The sequence below is a fragment of the Micromys minutus genome (assembly GCF_963924665.1).
Source record: "Micromys minutus genome assembly, chromosome: 25".
Lineage (NCBI taxonomy): Eukaryota > Metazoa > Chordata > Mammalia > Rodentia > Muridae > Micromys > Micromys minutus.
Genome location: NC_137960.1, coordinates 5,649,496 through 5,667,865, shown reverse-complemented (window position 1 = coordinate 5,667,865; position 18,370 = coordinate 5,649,496). Strand labels below are relative to the sequence as shown.

The following is an 18,370-nucleotide window of genomic DNA, read 5'->3' as shown; positions in this document are numbered from 1 at the left end:
TCATTGTTGGCTACTGTAGGACACTGTAGTCTCAGCTTCTTCAGTAGCCAACCCCTACCTCTATGCCGTATCTTCACTTTTATTTGTTCCATATTATTATCACCATCATCATCATCATTGGTGCTGAGGATGAACCCAGAGTCTTGTGCATTCTAGCCAAGACTTAGCCACTGAGCCACATACCCCAAGGCCTCATCTATGACATTTCTACCCTCGCTGTTATACAAGGGACATAAAAACAAGTTTTTTCTCTCATTAAGCCAGTAATATTATAAAGAGATTCCTTTAGCTTTAGACTTTTATCTACAAGCCATGTCCAACCAAGACATGTCTTTGAAAAACCTAAACCAAACAGTTCCCTTTGTGAGCAGGGGTTCAGGGAAGGTGAGACAGAGGCTTTTTCATTACATCTTGAAAGACCGAGCCGGGCAAAAAAAAAAAAAGAAGAAGAAAAGGAGTCTTGATGTGTGTGTCTGAGTCCTGCCTTCTCTGTTCTCTTCTCTGTTCTCTCGGACCAGCTTTATAAGAGAAGCCGGCATTTACCTATCCTAGAGCTATGGTGAGGGAGGACGCAGCCAGACACCTGAGGTTTGTGGATACTGGAGGGTGACTTCAGGGTGAGGTCCTCCTCCCTCCCCCAGGATGAGCCAACCTACGTGTGTCTGGTGAGAGCAGGGAGCTAGGACTGAGGGCTCTACATTCTAGTTGGATCTACCTTTTATCTGACTCCTTTATTCTACACTCCTCTGCACCCTGCCCCCAAATTCACCCTCAAAAGATTCAGGCTGAAATATAAGAAATCCAATCTGACAGTGCCTTTCAAAGGTGCCCCCTGCCACCTAGGGCCAGCTACACTCCAATAGGAAACACTCGACCCCCTGCTATGCCGGCTATCGTAGCTATTCCTCTACCTAAACTCTGCTAAGCTAGACACCCCCTTTCCACCCAAACTGGAATGGTGGAATGAGTGGAAGATTACTAACAGCCAAGTTCGCCCACAGGGTCATGTTTCCCACCAGTTTGAAAATGAACAGGAGAGGTGGTACACAGGGAGGAATGCACTCACAACTCCTGCTGAGAAAAAGAGAAGTGTAAGTGATAGAAAGCAAGCCTGCCCTAGATAGCTCAAAAGAGTGACTGTCCCGATTGCTCAGCCACAAGGAAAGGGGAGGAGGGGCTCCCCACGGTCTGTGAGCTGTTCCTCCTAAGCACTCCTTACTCTGTGCTGACACCGTGCAGTCACCTACTAAACGAATCGCTCTGTCTACCCTGAGTCTCCAGCTCTCTTACTCTGGGGTGAGGATCAATGCTTCTCTGGCGAAGCGAAGGAAGCCTTTGGTTTCATCTTATTTATTGACAGACTTTCTCATAGACCAAGATGAGAGTCTCCTGTAACTCAGGCTTGCCTTCCATTTCCATAGGTAGCTGAGAATTGCCTTGAACATCGGCCCCTCCTCCTCTAAGTGCTAGATTTACAGGTGCGCACCACCATCTCTGGTTTATACAGCGCCGGGGCTCAACAACCATGGCAAGTACGCATTCTACCAACTGAGCCTTGGGGAGAAAATGCCTTAGAAAACCAGAGGTGTTGTGTGTGTGCACGCGCACAGGGTGTGGAATCTGCTTCTGACACAACTTGTGTACTAAATGCTGTTTTACGTAAACAAAACTGTGTAATATTTCTGATATTGCACTCACTTTGTAAGTACTTATAATGAATCATCAAGTATCTTCCATTCTGGAGGCATCTGTAATCATAATTAGCATGGGTATTTTTCAGAGCAAACTCAGTTGTGTATATAACTACCTTATTCCTTTTCTGACTGGTGCCCGGCTGAAACATCCACCAGCTTGTCAAGGCTCGGCTTCAAGTTCAAATATGTATTGCTCCTTGGATTTTACTGGGGGGTGGGGGGCAGTGGGAACCCGAAGTTGGGAATGATGGCCTTGTCTCCCTCTCCTTCAGTGTGAGCTTGAGGCTGGTTATTTTGCAGGTGATGCAGTTATCAATGGCAATGTATCAGTGGCAATGAGGGGTCCTAAGTTGTTTACACAGTACATGCAAAACCTTAGGTTTGATCCCCTGTACTGAGGTGGGGGCTAGAGATAAGGAAGAAAGGAAAGATAATAGAAGTGAAGAGAAAGGAAGGGGGAAGATAATGGAAGGGAAGGGGAGGGGAGGGGAGGGAAGAGAGGAGAGGGAAGGGGAGGGGAGGGGGAAGGGAGGAGAGGGAAGGGGAGGGGAGGGGGAAGGGAGGAGAGGGAAGGGGAGGGGAGGGGGAAGGGAGGAGAGGGGAGTGGGAAGGGAGAAAGGGAGGAAGGAAGGAAAGAAGGAAGGGAGGAAGGGAGGGAGGGAGGAAGGGAGAGGAAGGAAGGAAGGGAGGGAGGAAGGAAGAGTGGCTGAGTTACAGTTATGGCTGTCTCAAGAAAAGACAGGCTGGAGAGAGGCCTTGAAACTCCTGCCCAAGAGTGAAAGAAAGGAAAGGCAAAAAGAGCAGAGGGCTGATACAGGCTCAGGGCAGACAACCTGCAAACCTTGGCAGGTTCCAGAGCCTTCAGCCTTTAAGACCAAGGGTCCCAGAGTCTGGGGCATGACACTGGCTGCTGCTATCCCAATACCTGAGGCCTACAAGGGACTGTTACATTAGAGGCGCTCTCGGAGACCTAAAAAGATGCCAGATCCTCTGGAGCTAAAACTGCAAGCAGCTGTGAGCTGCCACGTGGGCGCTGGGAACTGAGTCCTGGCCTTCTGCAAGCGCAGGAAGCACTCATATCCCCTGTGCCTGCTTCCAACCAATTTTCTAGTCAGAGTTAAAAGATATTTCATTCTCTCCATAAATGAAAACTAGAGTTTTGAATACACACTAGTCTCTGGATCACTTGGCTAAACTACATCAAGCAGAGAAAATGCCCATGGTTTATAATAAAAGTTACTCTAAATTTAATTTTGTGGTCAACTGAATCTTGATGTTAAATTATCGTGTGGTTCAGATAAAGTCTATTTGTAAACATGTATTTTTTTTTGTTTGGGTTTTCTGTTTGTTGGCTTTGTTTTGTTTTTCAAGACAGAGACAGGGATTCCCTATGAGGCTGTGGCCATCCTGGAACTAGACCAGGCAGGTAGAAGTCAGAGACCCAAGGTGTGCACCACCACTGCCCAACACAAACATTCCTACTGAATCCAACCTAATATCCTTGCTTTATTTCTTTTCCCTGTCCTCCACTGAAACCAACCCATTAGCTCAGCTGCCTCTAGAAGGCTAATCCTCCAACTTCCCTGTAACTTGGTGTGAGCTATTATAGGCTCCATTTTTCTTCATGAGCTGTAGGGAGTAAATACTGTCCTGCAGCTTTCTTGAATCTTCCTTAAGATACAACTGGTATGCTTCTTTCTTTCTTTCTTTCTTTCTTTTTTTTCTTTCTTTCTTTCTTTCTTTCTTTCTTTCCTGTATGTGAGTACACTGTTGCTGTCTTCAGACACACCACAAGAGGGCACTAGGATCCCATTATAGATGGTTGTGAGCCCTCATGTGGTTGCTGGGAATTGAACTCGGGACCTCTGGTATGCTTCTTTCTTATTTCTCCCTCTTTAACCCATACTGTTGCTTGAAAAAGGTGTTAGCTACCATTTTTCTGTCTTGCGCACCACATGTGTGCAGTGCTAAGGGAGACTAACCAGAAGAGGGGGTGGACCCCCTGCAGCTGGAATTACTGCCAGTTATGAGCTTCACAATGTGGGTGCTGGTCCAAGACAAACAAGCACTCTTAACTGAGTCATCCCTCAGCCCCAACTACCTACCATCTAGACCATGAAGATGGAGGAGTACTTCTTCCTATGGACCCCAAAACAGAGTGCCACAGGCACTAAAGTACCAACCTGGGGATGCTGCATGAAGGAACAGGAAATGTTTCTCATTCTGGTCCCTTTCCCTAACACACGGCTCAGCTCCTAATGACAGCAAGAAGCACTCTTAAGTTGAGCCTAGGCGGGAGTTCTGGAGTAGAGACATAATTCCAGTCTTGATGAAAGCACAGGCCAAGAAATTCTTCTGAGCTACTTCCCCGTCAAAGTTCCCGAGAACAAAGCAACACAGCTGGGGTGGTGGCTCAGGGATGAAGGATGCTTATCGCTCCTCCTCAGCTGAACCCAAGTCCGCTTCCCAACACCATATGGGACAGCTCACAGGTGCCAGTAATTTCAGCTCCAGGGGATCGGATACCCTTTTTTGGCCTCAGAGGGCACTTACATGTATGGCAGACACATAGACACACACATAAAAATGAGTAAAAAATGTTTTTAATTAAAAGAAATAATTAAAAACTGAGCAATCACCAAAAGGTCCTACTGAAGACAGGTTGCCCGTGGTCAATGTTGGGAATGTCAGCCCCCCCCACACACCTTCACTCTCTGTGGTGGCTGCAGACACGAACCAGACAAACCAGGAAAAAGCCTGCATGCTTCCTGACCCTGTGGCTGTTGGCTCTGGTTAGTTTCCTCTATGAACAATGATGCCTGTAACCTCAGCCTTTGGAGGGCTGAGGAGGATCAGAGATTTCCATCTATCCTCAGCTACTTAGTGGGTCTGGGGCTAGGCTGGGTTACAAAAGACCCTGCCTTTCATTCAGAACCAGGCAATGAAGGTTTTACAACCCCCTCCCCCATGTTCCCATCCAGGGACTAACCAGGTCTGACTGATTAGCTTTGCAGGTCTTTGGGATGTGGTGGTTCAGGTGGCTGAAGGCTCATTGCTTTCACGTGTCATGCCTTTCCTCTAGCCAAGCTCACCCTCTGACCTCCGTTGGACCTGAGAGATAATCCAAGAGATGCTTTGTCTTGGTGTGGCCATGTGTGAACAGGAGCTCTGCCAAACAGCAGCTGAGGACGCAGGGGACTCAGCCTTTGCTCATGAGCCCTGGGAATTCTGCTGTCCTATACAAGGCTTGACTTGTTTCTTTCTGAAGATTTTATGTAATTGTGGGTGTGTGTCTGTCCGTCTATGAATATATGCCACATGAGTACAGTGCTTGCAGAAGTCAGATGAGAGCATCAGATGTCTTGGGGCTGGAGTTACAGGCAGGTATAAATCAGCCGATGCGGGTGCTGGGAAGTACAGTAGGCGCTCTTAACTCTTGACACCCCGTCCCCATACTTACAAGTACCAGCAAACCAAACCAAACCAAACCAGGAACCAAAAGCCTTGTAGGCTCTGGGAACTCAGGAGACGGAAAGCTCATGGTGGAGGAGGAAACACCATTTATTTACAGTCCATTCACTTACCCACATTTCCCATACAAACATAGAACTAAAAAAATAAAACCACCACTTGGGAACACAAGTCTCTATCTTTGCTCAGTCTGTTGGAGGGAGGGTCCTCTGTGACGGAGAGGGATGGGAAGAACGCCTGAGAAACAGCTTGGCTGAAGGAGCTAACTCACAGGGGTGAGGTGTGGTCTGAGGTGAGTGGCACAGGAAGTGAACACTGCCTGACACCCCAAAGGGACGATGGTTACTGGCCTCCATCCTCCCTTCTCCACTACCAAACACCAAAACTCTAACATGGATCCTCCATCTCCTGAGCTGCGGGAGTGATGGTGGTCGTAGTAGGGACACTTAATGCCACTTTCCAGGAAGAGCTCTCGGTCTTGGGGACACACAGGGACCCCTTCTCTTGGCACTGACTTTTCAGCCGGCTCTGTCCTGACCACAGTGCTGACTTACACTGAGAAGACAAAGGCTGGGGCTGCAAAACCTGAGGGAGAGGCCTTGTGCCTCTGAGTCCTTCCTGGGGTGGGGAGGGAGCGAGGAAAGGGGATCTGGGCGACAGAACAGGGAAGGACAGAGCAGGTCTTGCACAGAGGCCTGCGGAGGGGTGGGAAGGAAGGAAAGGGAGGGAAGGTGAAGACACACCCTCCAGCCACCTCCACCCTGCCCCAGGCCCCTCCCTTAAGTAACTTCATCTGTGCTGATGACCTAGCTCGATTTCACATGTCAATGCACGCTATAAATATAAAATCATATCTGCTACAAAGAGGACATAGATTTGTACACCTTTACCCATATACATAATAACACAATTTATACATAATATCTTGGAGTGCTTCACCCTGGAAAAATGGTTCGAAGAGGTGGTTAAAACTGAACAAAACAACCTTCTTTCTCCCTCCCCTGCCCTGGTCCCTTTCAAGGGACCATTAGATGCTTGGTCCCTGGGGTCCTTCCCAACCGGTTCTCATGGGATAGTCTGGACACAAAGTCAGACATGTGACAAAATGCTGATGGGCTTGTACACACCCACACACGCATGTACACACACACACACACACACACACACACACACACACACTCGAACATACATACAAACTCATGCACACACATACACACTCAAACACGACCACACACATGCACACAGGAAATAGATAATCTACAAGGAAAAGGACAAACGTACTTCCCAGCCCTTGAGTGCAGGCCTCGCCTCAGGGTGATGAACATGGCGTCTCCTCTGCCTGAGAAGGAAGGGCTCACTCACTGTGTCACTGGCTCAGCTGGGACAGGAGGAGGAGGGGAAATAAGGGGAAGAAAGGCAGGGTAGGGAGGGTTGTGAAAACTAAGTGTCTCTGACCAGTGACCAGATGGAACTGAGTCACAGAAGAGCATAGAGCCTAATGTCCTATGCCTCCGGCAAATTAGAAATTGTGTGTTTTCCTTGTTTAAAAAAAGAAAGTAAAAGAAAACATCACCAGGGGCTCCTGGGGGGAGCCAGCAGGTGTATATATGGACAATGGGGGCAGACCCAAGGCCTCCCCTTCTCTTGTCCAGTGTCTTCCAGGGAAAAACAATTTTCACCTCCTCTCCCGGAGCCGGGGCCCATCCACACGGCACAGAATACTGACAGTGGTCCCAGACACACATCCAGAGACACAGAGACGGATGCTGGGAAGTTAAGACCTGGGTGGCGATGGTGGTGGCTGTGGCGGGGGCGAGCTTTGTACAGCAGGAGTGGTTCCTGGCCAGGGTCCACGGCTTGCACGGTAGCCACAGTGATGAAATTGCCATCAGAGATGGGGGCAGTCTGGGTCCCCAGGGGACCAGCACCTATCGGCGGTAGTGGTTGGGGGCGTCTGCAAACATGTACTTGAGTCTGTAGGCCTCAGCCAGCAGCAGCCCGATCTCCTCGTTGCCCCAGTGGATTGTGGGCAGGTTCTGCAGCAGCATGAGGAGGCCCTGCAAGGCAAGGAAGGCCTTTCATTTCTTTGCAGTCTGTGGCTAGAGGGGTACCTCGTCCTGGGCCAGGAAGTCCAGCCTTCTGCCTCCTGAAAGTCATGCAGCCCCGAGTCCCTTGTTTAGTTCAGGACTCTGAAAACCCTCCCAGATTCTCGCACACACTAACACGTGCCTCTTTGCTTCCGGCCGGCTATGCAGGACGGCTCTGGCAGCACTCCCTCGTCTTTTCCCTGTGTCTGCTGCTCAGCTGCATTTTGTTGTTTTGTTTTTATTTCATTCATTCATTTTGGTTATTCAGAACTGGAATATTTGTTCTTATTTCATTATAAAAAGATTCGGCCTAGGGCTGGGGGAGGGCTCAGCTGGTAAAGAGCCAGTCAGGAGCAGAAGTCCCTGGGTCTGACCCCAGTACTGCAGGAGGTGGAGACAGGAGGATTCCCGGGCCTTGCTGGACAGCCAGCCTCCCTACAATGGTGAACCCCATTTTTCCGTGGAAGAGCCTGCCTCACGGGACAAGGTGGGCTAGAGACATGCTCAGAGACCCTTGCCGTTCTGGGTTCGATTGCTAGTACCCACACAGGGACTTAGAACTCTAGTTCCTGGGATCCAATACCCTCTTCTGGCCTCCAACAGGTTCCAGGCACACATGTGGTGCAGAGACATACATGTAGACAAGACACTCACACACATACCCACTGAACCCTCTCACCGGCCCTCTTCCACACCTCCTCTTACTGGAAAATTCTAGTATTTCTATGATGATTCCATGCTTTTACGTAACTTGTAACCAAACCAACCAACCAACCAACAGGAGTTGCCAGGCTCAGGAGAAGGGCACTATCTCTGTAACGGAGCCATTGCGACCTCTAACCCTAGCTCTAGTAGAAGCATTCTAGACACTTCTGAATAAACTCTATCCCTAGTCAAGGGCTCCCTCCTTTTCCCTCTTCTCAGGAAAAGAGAATTAGCTGTGAGGAGTCGCTCTGCCACCTGGTGGCAGACACTGGAACTGCAGCTTTCTGCCTCTCCCGGCTCCCCATCCCACCAAGGCGCCCCATCCCACCAAGGCTTAACAGCAATGCACAAAGTGGAAAACGGTCTTCATACAAAGATGAAGAAACCGAATGACCATGGCCAAGGGGCAGAGGTGCTGGTAACAAGTCAGGTGTGCTTAGCCAGGGAGACGGAAGATACACTGCCAGCTTGGCACAAAGCGGTTCCTCAAGTAGAGTACTGCGGAGGGAATCAGGTGACATAACCCTGGACTGAGCCTGTCTGTAGGACAAGCACTAGGGGAAGCCGCCATGGCCTTTTAGAGAAGAATGCTGGGGGCCAAGGCTGCAGAACAGGGCCAGGCTCAGGTGCATGCTGGAACCCAACCATCTCCAAGGAAAGGGGACCTGGTGGAGAAGGAACTGCGGCCACCAGTGAGGAACGGGAGAAAGCAATGAGACAGAAGGTCACAGGAGGGAGCACTGGCTGCTCTTGTAAAGGGTCCTGGTCTGATTCCCAGCACACACAGTGGCTCACCATCTGTAATCAGAGCTCCAGGGCATCTGACCCTGTTCTGGACATAAAAGGCACTAGGCACACATACATGCGTGCCAGCAAGACACGTACATAAAAATAAACCAAAAAAAAAAAAAAAAAAAAAAACCTTAAAAAAAAAAAAAACCTTGCCAGGTGGTGGTGCCTTACGCCTTTAATCCCAATACTTAGGAGGCAGAGACAGGTGGGTCTCTGGGTTCGAGGCTAGCCTGGCCTACAGAGTGTATTCCAGGACAGCCCTGTTCGGCACAGAGAAACCCTGTCTCAAACAACAACAATATCATTTTTTAAGAAAGGAATTAACAAGGCTAGAGAAATGGCTCAGTGGTTAGAGCACTGACTGCTCTTCCAGAGGTCCTGAGTTCAATTCCCAGCAACCACATGGTGGCTCACAGCCATCTGTAATGGGATCTGATGCCTCTCCTGGTATCTGACGACAGCTACAGTATCTATAAAATAAATTATTTTATATATAAAATAAATAAATCTTTTAAAAAAGCAGATGGACTTAAAGCTGTATTGGATTAGCTCAGACATCATGTGCAGACCTACTGTGCAATGTCCCAGTATTCTATGTGGGTGTCAGGTGGACTCGGCTGTGTCACACGCCTTCTAACCAGGTAAGTGCATCACAACAGGAGCATCCACCCGACAATGGTCTACTGGCCTAGTGTGATCTTTCAAAGTTCCAGCCTTGCCTGTAATTTTCTGAGAGTCAAACAACCCAATGGTTCCATGTAGTGCACTTGAGAATCTCGTGGAGGCTTCGGGTTCTCTTAGTGGCTGTTTCTGTTTTCAGACTGAGAGCTCTGGCCTTTCTTATGAGGATCTTCTGATCCCAGGGCTTCCTAACCTGTCAGAGCAGGGTTCAAACCGGCGCCTCACCAAATGTCTGAATAGGACCTGCACTTAGGCTACTTGAGTCAAGGATGGATTTGTTTGCACGTGCTCTGTGGCAGTGAAATACTTGTGGCCTTGTACTGTTGCATTTTAAAAACTCTAACCAGCTCAAGCCTGTTGGTACATACCTGTAGTTCTGCACTTGGAGAGTTTTGGGGGTGGGAGGTGGAAGAAGGAGGGTAAAAAGTTCAGGGTCAGCTTCAGCTATGCAGTCAGTTTGAGGCCAGCCTGGGCTACATGAGCCCCCATATAAAAATAAATAAATACGTAACAAGCCTCAGCTGTTTCTCCTGTAGGAGCTAAACGGTAGAGTGGGTGTCTACAAAGCTGTCACACAGGACAGAATGAAAAGCTTCCTCAAGATGGCCTCTCCTGCTCAAGCCTCTCCTGTGCATTCAAAGGGACCCTACCTAGCCTTGAGCCCTGGCTCCTACTCCTCCACATCAGCTCTGAGACCCAAGGCCTGATGCATCCCAGAGTTTACAAGATGGCTTCCTGGACACAAGCGTCTCCCTGTGTGCAGGTGAAGACAGCTAAGAGCTGCTCGGATGGCTGGGGGAGTTTGTCAGCCTGCCTGTGGCTGGCACAGCTAGGACACTCGGTTTCTCAATTTTGGAGATGCTTCCCCCACGTCCCAGTAGCTGGCGCATCACTGCCCACAGGAGGCTTGTCAGTTTCCCAGAGGCACAGAATTCATGGCTTCCTGTTCAGGGTTCAGACGCTGTGCAGAAGCAGAGTAGTCTTTAAGAGTATATCCACTCCATGCCTAGGACCGGGCAGGAACTGCCAGGGTGTTCACAGCCACTTCCTGTCTGACGTAGCTGACTCTGCTCTTCTGCTGGCCGCTTGCTTCACAAGCCCTCAAACGGCCAGGCTGACTTACCGCCTCTACGCCAGTCATGCCCTCTGCCCTGGGGCCACGTGGCTTGCTCTATTCCCCTCCTCAGGCCTCTGCTTAAGTGCTGCCTTCTTGATGAGCTTATCCTGACTGCTCTGTTTGAAACTGCAGCTAAGGATCCACATAGGTTGCTGGGCCCTGTGGCAGTGTGGACTTATCCCCAGCATCTCCGTAAGCCCCGTGACTCTGTCTACTGCCAGTGTGAGAACGGGCCTCTGGCTCACGTCCCAGCATGTCCTGGGCCTCCATGGTGACTCACAGGGCATACCTGTCATCAACAGCTGTCAGTGAGTGGATGAGGGATCTGTGTGCTGTGTGGTTGTTCTGCAGCCCTGCTGTGTGCTGTGTGGTTGCTCTGCAGCCCTGCTGTGTGCTGTGTGGTTGTTCTGCAGCCCTGCTGTGTGCTGTGTGGTTGCTCTGCAGCCCTGCTGTGTGCTGTGTGGTTGTTCTGCAGCTCTGCTGTGTGCTGTGTGGTTTTTCTGCAGCCCTGCTGGCACGAAGATCTTTCTCACTGGGAAGATCTAGGGCCCTAGGCGAGCGCCTGCCTTCTGCCCACTCACCTGAAAGTCTTCCTCGTCCAAAATCTCCTTCCTCCACTTGATCAAGAAGGCGGCGCACACGTAGAGATGGAAATGCGAGAAGCCTTCTGGCTCAGACTGGGAGAGAAAACAAGAGTCAGGCTCTGAGCCTCAACTGTGAACCTCTCCCTTCCAAGCCACCTGTATGGTAGAAAACCCAGCCTAAAACCTCTTATATGACAGAGAATGGGCTCAAGAGATTTTCCAAAGCCCACAGCAAACACAGGACAAAGGTGGGCAGAGAGGCTCCACAGGGTGTTGGGCCCAGCAGGGATAGCTGGGAGAGGGAGGGGTCCCCCATACCTGGTATGTGTCCCACAGGCGGATGGTGCAGCGCAGGGGGAGCTCCCGCATCAGTAGGTTGTTCATCCACCGAAAGGCGAACTGCAAGTACTCCACCTCATACCTCCTGAAGTGACTGTGTACCTGCTCTGAAAGCAGCTCGAGGTTAGGAGCCACCAGCAGCCCTCTGGGGCCAGGAGCAGGTTCTGTTTCTTACTAGCCCCTCCCCCGGTGGGCTGACCTTTGACCCCAACATCTGAGTACATGTTACATGGCATGCCACCATCCCACAGAGCCATTCCCAGGTGCCCGCTGCCACCCCGGGGCTGCACTAGCCACGAAGTAAGAGACATGAGCCAGAATGGAAAAGAAGAACCCTGCAGGCCACCTGGGCCAGCTCCCTGCAGCATCCCTGACAGCCAGCCAGCAGAGGTGACTTCTTTATTGTAGGAGGGGACTCATCAGGTGATTATTCAGCAAATTCAGTAGAAACTAGCTGCCACCTGCCACTGAGCCTGCTCTGGAACCTGCGGACTATCCTGAGCAAGTTAAACTAGCCTGGTCCCTCTCCTGCATGACAGCTTTGAGAACAATGCTGGACTTTTTGTTCCTGATGTTTATGATGCATTTGTACTAAATGACATGGAAGTGTGTGTGTGTGTGTGGGGGGGGTGTGGGCCTGTGCACCTGAGTACAGTCTGAGGCACCAGAGTCCCAGGACATACAGACAGCCGTGAGCCACCACATTCGGGTGCTCAGAGCTGAACGTGGGTTCTCTGGAAGAGTGGCAAGGGCTTGTGACCCCTGAGCCACTTCTCCAGCCCTGAAGATGGGACCATTTTAAATCATGGTCTTCTCGTTAATGAAGTGGGGCAATCAAAGAGAACGGCAAGACGGCTCAACACGTAAAGACATCTGCCACCAAGCGTGATGACCATCCCTGGAATGAAGAGAGGCAACAGACTCCTGCACGTTGTCCTGACTCCCCCTTCCACATGGTGGGGTGTGTGTGTGTGTGTGTGTGTGTGTGTGTGTGTGTGTGTGTACTTCTCCCCAGTAAACACTGGGTTTCGTTCTGTATTGCTTTTTTCAAGTTTTAGTGAGGATAACCGCTCATGATTCAGAGGACTTTGGGGAGGAAAACTGAGATGGTGAGTCTGTAAAGTAGCCCCGACTGCTGCTGACTGCTCAGTTCAGGGCTTCAAGAGAAGCAGTAACAATGGTCACTTAGGGGGATAGAATTTAAGGCATGAGGGCTCGTGGGGTTGTTGTTGTTGTGGTCTATGTAATGAGAAAGTACATAAGACATAAGAATGTGGTGCACATTTATTTAGTGTGTGTGTGTGTGTGTGTACGTGCATGTGTGTGAGTGTGCATGTGTATATGTGGTTGGTGTGTGTATGTGTGTGTGGTTGGTGTGGGGGGTGATGTGTGTGTATGAGGTGTGTGTGTAGTCTTGTGGAGGTTAGAGGACAACTTGTAGTAGTCCCTTTGCTCCTTGCACCATGATGACAGGCTGTCAGGCTTGGCAGCAAGCCTCCCTAGTCAGTGAATCAGCTCCACAACCCAGTGTACATATTTTTTTAAAATCCCATTATTTTTAATCTCCATGCCTTTATGTACCTAGGCTGAGGGGTGGGAGAGAGGAGAGGAAGTAAACAGCAGAAGAAACCACTGACTGTGCCGTCTGGAATCCAACTGATGACCAGCCCTAGGGTGAGGCCCAGACAGGGAGCACTCCATTTACTACTGTGAGGGACACATGAGGGAGAGCACTGAGGTCCTAGGTCATGCAAATGATGACCTAGATGAGGGAGAGGACAAACCAAGGGTGTCCCATGACACAGAGAACCTGGGAAAGAGTGGGAGACCCAACTGTGCAGGGAAGGGAGGAATAGGGCAGGAAGAGAGGGAGGACGTCCATGTTCGATGCGGCGGCTGGCAGTCTTGAAGGCGCTCACTGGCCTACAGGATCTCAGGTCACAGGGTCCCTGCTAGGTCCACACTGCGGGGAAGATTAACTCCCAACCTCCTCTGTCTGTCTCTCTGGCCACAGTGTCCTTGTCACTAGAGCTTCCTAAGGTGCCTGTCTGGCCAGAGCAGGGACGCTCCACTCCTGTAAGCACCTGCTCTTCCCAGATGTCTGCCTCCAGGGCAGCTGTGAGGTTCTCCAGCCCATTCAGGTCCCAGCATGGTGTCAGCCAGACTTGGGGGGCCTGTGTCAAGCCTAGGATCATTATGTGACCACAGGCAGGCAAGGTCAACCCACAAACTAGATGCCAAAGGCAACAGGAGGCTACTGGTGGCTCTGGAACAAAAGGGCACAGCCAGAACACTGCTGGAAAACCTCTCACAGGATGATGTTTGAAAGAGGAATAAGCAAGAGAATGTACATCCTTCGGGAGGACGGTGTCGGAGAGCAAATGGCTGGGTCGGGGCTGTGCACTGGGAAGGGGAGAGGAGTTACTGTGGCAGAGCTGTGGGGAGGTGAGAACTTGGTGACAGAATAAGGTGGAAAGACCTTGGGAGAGCTCACAGCCTTGCCGATGAGCTCTGAAGACAAGGACATACTGGGAAGGGGGGGAAGGGAACCAAGTGTCACAGCTTAGGTGGGGACCGCACTGGGCTACTGCTGGAGAAGTCCTGTCCTCCCGACCTACCATCGATCCGGCTGACGAGCTCTTCCAGCGCCTTGACCTTCTTCTGGATCCCTGGTTGTGCAAACGTGTAATTATCCTGCAAAGGACACAGAGCCTGGGGTGAACTACGTCCAAACCAGCTGCCTTCCACACCTAGACAGAGCTCAGAGAGGCACAGGCTGCTCTGCTGTTATTGCTGGTGTGTGTATGTATATGTGTGAGTACGTGTGCAAGTACATGTGTGTGCTCGCGAGTGTGTATGTTTCACAGGCCAGGGAGATTTCAGGTATCTTGAGATAGGGTCTCACTGAGATTGGAGCTCAAGACTAGGCTAGGCACCTCCCCGGTGCCATCTCCACTGTCCCTGAAGCTCCCCGGTGCCATCTCCACTGTCCCTGAAGCATATTTAAAAGTACACCAGGGGCTAGAGAGATGGCGCAGGGGTCAAGAGTGCATATTCTCTTCCAGGGGACCCACTATAGTTCCTAGTGGCTCACAACTACCTGAGACTCCAGACCTCAGAGATCCAACACTTCCAGGCTCCAGGAACGCCTGCACTCATGTGCACACACCCACACACAGTATAAAAACTAACATAAACAGGCTGGAGAGACGGCTCCGCGGTTGAGAGCACTGACTGCTCTTCTAAGAGGACCTAGGTTCAATTACCACCATCCGTATGGCAGCTCACACCAGTCTGTAACTCCAGTTCTAGGGGATTCAATACCTTCACACGGACTGATATACATGCAGGCAAAACACCAATGTAAATAAAAGAAAAATAAGCACTATATTTAAAATTATATATAATATATATATATTATAAACATATATTTTAAAGGTCCACAGATGCTAACAGCTAGTAACAGCGTTTGGAAACAAAGGAATTTTTAAAACTGCTGCAGGAGCATGTGGTGAAAGGCTGGAGGGGCAGGCACTGCACTAGGTTTGACCCACAGGATCTGGGTAAACAGCAGGGAGCAGGGGCCCTCTCTGATGAGAGCTAGTGCAACTCAGTGGTTTTCTCAGACCCAGAGGGACACTAGACTACTGTCTAGAGAAGCTAATAGAAGAGGCAGAGGAGCGCTGCTGACCTCCCACAGAGCAATATGGAGCGCTGGGCCTGGCTCCACAGCTCACCTGGATCCCGTCCAGCAGCTTGCTCATGCACCAAAAGCTGTCGGCTTCAATACTTCGCAGCATGTCCTGAGACAGGTTGGTCACATCAAAGTTCTCCACATCCTCTTCTGCAAAACAAAAGGTGGGAAAAAAAAAAAATCCAGAGGCCTTGTCTAAAAAAACAGAGAGGAGAGCAGAGATCCCCACTGTCTGCCATGGGGTTCTTCGGCCTGAGAGAAGTGGAGAGACAAGCCTGCCCTTCTGTTCAAGTGTGTCTCAGAATTCCCAGGGATCTCAGAACACCGACTGCGCCATTGCTCACTCCAATCCACCACACCTCCTTTTCAGATTTTGTTTTTTAATGACCACTCAGGATTTCTGCCTCAATATGCTATACCCAGCTCAACCACAGGACGTTCAGTGAGCTGTCTACCACATTCATAGGACAACTGGGTCAGAGCCCCCTGCTCAGCAGGATGGACTGAGTGCTGGCATCAGACTTGGTCCACGGACGAAGGTGAGCCACGTGTTGGGTGCCTCAGGGACTTAACTGCATTATGTTGGTACTTCCACACAAGGATGCTCACACACATGCACAATTCTGTTGACAAATGCCCTTGTAAAACACCCGTATTTTTCTATCACCATTTCAGAGACTCTGCAAGACCACACATATATCTACAGCACACAAAGGACGCCAGGAGTTACATAAAGTTAAGCTTGAGCACAGGGGGCTGGAGAGATGGCTCAGTGGTTAAGAGCATCGATTTCTCTTCCAGAGGTCCTGAGTTCAATTCCCAGCAACCACATGGTGGCTCACAACCATCTATAATGGGATATGATGCCCTCTTCTGGTGTGTCTGAAGACAGCTACAGTGTACTCATATACATTAGATAAATAAATGGATTTAAAAAGAGAGAGAGAGAGAGAGAGAGAGAGAGAGAGAGAGAGAGAGAGAGAGAGAGAGATTGAGCACAGGGCCTCTTTCAGAGAGAAACACTAACTTAAAAGTGAGTGTTGTGGGGTGTGTGTGCATGCCCGTGTGTGTCTGGTAGGACCTGCAAAGGCCAGCCAAGGCTGTCAGATCCCCTGGTGGAGTTATAGGTGGTTATGGTTGTGGGGACTGGAACTAAACTCAGGTCCTCCAGAAGAGCAAGAAGCTGTCTTAACCTGAGCCATCTCTCCAGGCTGTCTTCTGGCTTCTCATGGACAGGTAGTAGCAGGAATGAGAGGCTGTCTGGTCCAAGGCCCAAATGAAACAAGAAACCCAAAGGAGAAGGCTATGGGTGTCCCCTCTGTGATGCTCTGTAACTAATCCTTCTTGCCACAGAAAGGGGAATAGTAAGAGGCTCTGCCTGCCCACAAATGGTGCATACCTATCCGAGGCCCTTCAACTCTGCACACACGCCAGCTTCTCCCCTCCTACCCATGGGGGCTGTTTAGAAACAAAAGTGTTCACTACATGAAGTCCCTTGCAAGTGTGTGTGTGGGGGGGGTACAGTCAGCTGACAATACACTCAGAATTCCAACATTTAACAGTTCCTGGATTCCTGTTCTGCTTGAAGAATGGTATTTTTTGTTATGTTTTATTTTGGTGTGTGTGTGTTGCCATAGTATGCATGACATACTTGTGGAAGCCGGTTCCCTCCTAACATGGAGAGCCTCTTGGACTCAAACCCTCAGACTCGACAGCAGGCACCTTTACCCACTGGGCCATCTCACCTGCCCAAGAACTGTTCTGGCTGTAGCTCATATGAACATCAAGGGCTATTTAGAGACAGACAGTGACAGACAGACAGAGGCTGTTGGGGACCGCAGAGTACTAGGCTGTGGAGGACAGACAACCAGAGTTAACATATATAAAATAATAGCCTTCACACCTCATGCACAGTAGACACACAGATTATTTCAGATGAGGCTTATTGGGAATGATAAGCTTTCATAGCGACGCAGAGGGCACGCCAAAGCTTTAACGGAGGAGAGAAGTATTATTCCCAGACCCTCACTGCCGCTGTGCAGGAACAAAGCACATCCTGGCTCGCTGTGCCTTTAATAAAGGGGAAATGAAGGATTTGTTTTTCTTCAAGTTTTGCTCTACTTGTAAAAACTGCCACAGGAGTCATAATTTTTATAGCATCCCCAAATGTGCACGGTTTTTGAGGGGGGAGCCACATTGACTACAGTTGCCTTTTATCACCAAAAATAAGGACTTTGTAAAGCAACAGTAACCTTGCAGAAATGGAGAAGTCTGGTAACACATAAAAATCCAATTGGGAAATCACATTAAAAAAATAAATAAATAAAACTTCTAAGAAATATGCTTTCTTTAACTTAAGAATCACGGTGGTTTGGGGTGGCCATGTGCACTATTTAAATTAAGTCAGGCCCTAAAACTCCACTCAGAGACTTCCTTTTGTGTCAGGTCACATTTCTAGGCTCTTCCCAGCCTGCTGTACCAACCTCCAGCTCAGTCCTGCGCAGCTGGCCTCCAAAGCGCACAGTCGCAAATACTGTCCTGTGGAACCGCTCCAGGGCGCATGAGGAGCCAAATCCCACGCATTTCCCAAAGAGAAACGCAGAGCTCCGCAACGATTTATTTTTTACCTTTATTTTATTAAAATTTTTTAATTTATCTTTTTATTTAGATTTTATTTTATATGTATGTTTTGCTTGTATGTATATATGTGCGCTATGAGTGTGTCTAATGCCCGCACTAGCCAAAAAAGGCACGGAATCCTTCAGACCTTGAGTTATGAAGGACCGTGAGTCACTGTGTAGGTGTTGAGAATTGAACCTGGGTCCTCTGCAAGAGCAACACTGCTAAGCAAAAATGCTCCAAATGGCTGAGCCATCTCTCTAGCCTGCATTTATCCTTATCCTATGGGCATTTTGCCTGCACATGTATCTGTTCATGGCACGGAGTCCCTGGAACTGTGGTTACAGACAGTTGTAAGCTGCCATGTGGGGCCGAGAATTGATTCTGAATGAGCAGCCAGTGCGTGTTTCATCTGTCGGGTGCGTGGACACGGCAGGCACAGAAGGCTCTCCCCTTCCACCCTGCTGAGGTGGGTCTCTCAGTCCTGCCTTGTGTATCCCAGGTTGGTGACTGTTGGCGCGCTGGCATCTGATGAGTCTATGACTATAGACAAGGCCTCGGGAGGCCAGGGCTGCCTGGGAGGAGCT

General features: G+C 49.8%; 1 protein-coding gene across 1 annotated transcript in view; it reads right to left on the bottom strand.

Moving 5' to 3' along the window:
• Positions 1-5,332: 5,332 nt before the first annotated feature.
• Positions 5,333-18,370, bottom strand: part of TBC1D22B (TBC1 domain family member 22B) — a 44,801-nt gene continuing 31,763 nt past the window's right edge. Inside the window, exons 9-13 of the mRNA XM_080937611.1 lie at positions 15,208-15,314; positions 14,089-14,164; positions 11,450-11,577; positions 11,129-11,224; positions 5,333-7,222 (exon numbers count right to left, since the gene is read on the bottom strand). Of these exons, the coding sequence (XP_080793737.1) occupies positions 7,094-7,222; positions 11,129-11,224; positions 11,450-11,577; positions 14,089-14,164; positions 15,208-15,314 (536 nt within the window). The 3' untranslated portion in view covers positions 5,333-7,093. The remainder of the gene's footprint in view (positions 7,223-11,128; positions 11,225-11,449; positions 11,578-14,088; positions 14,165-15,207; positions 15,315-18,370) is intronic.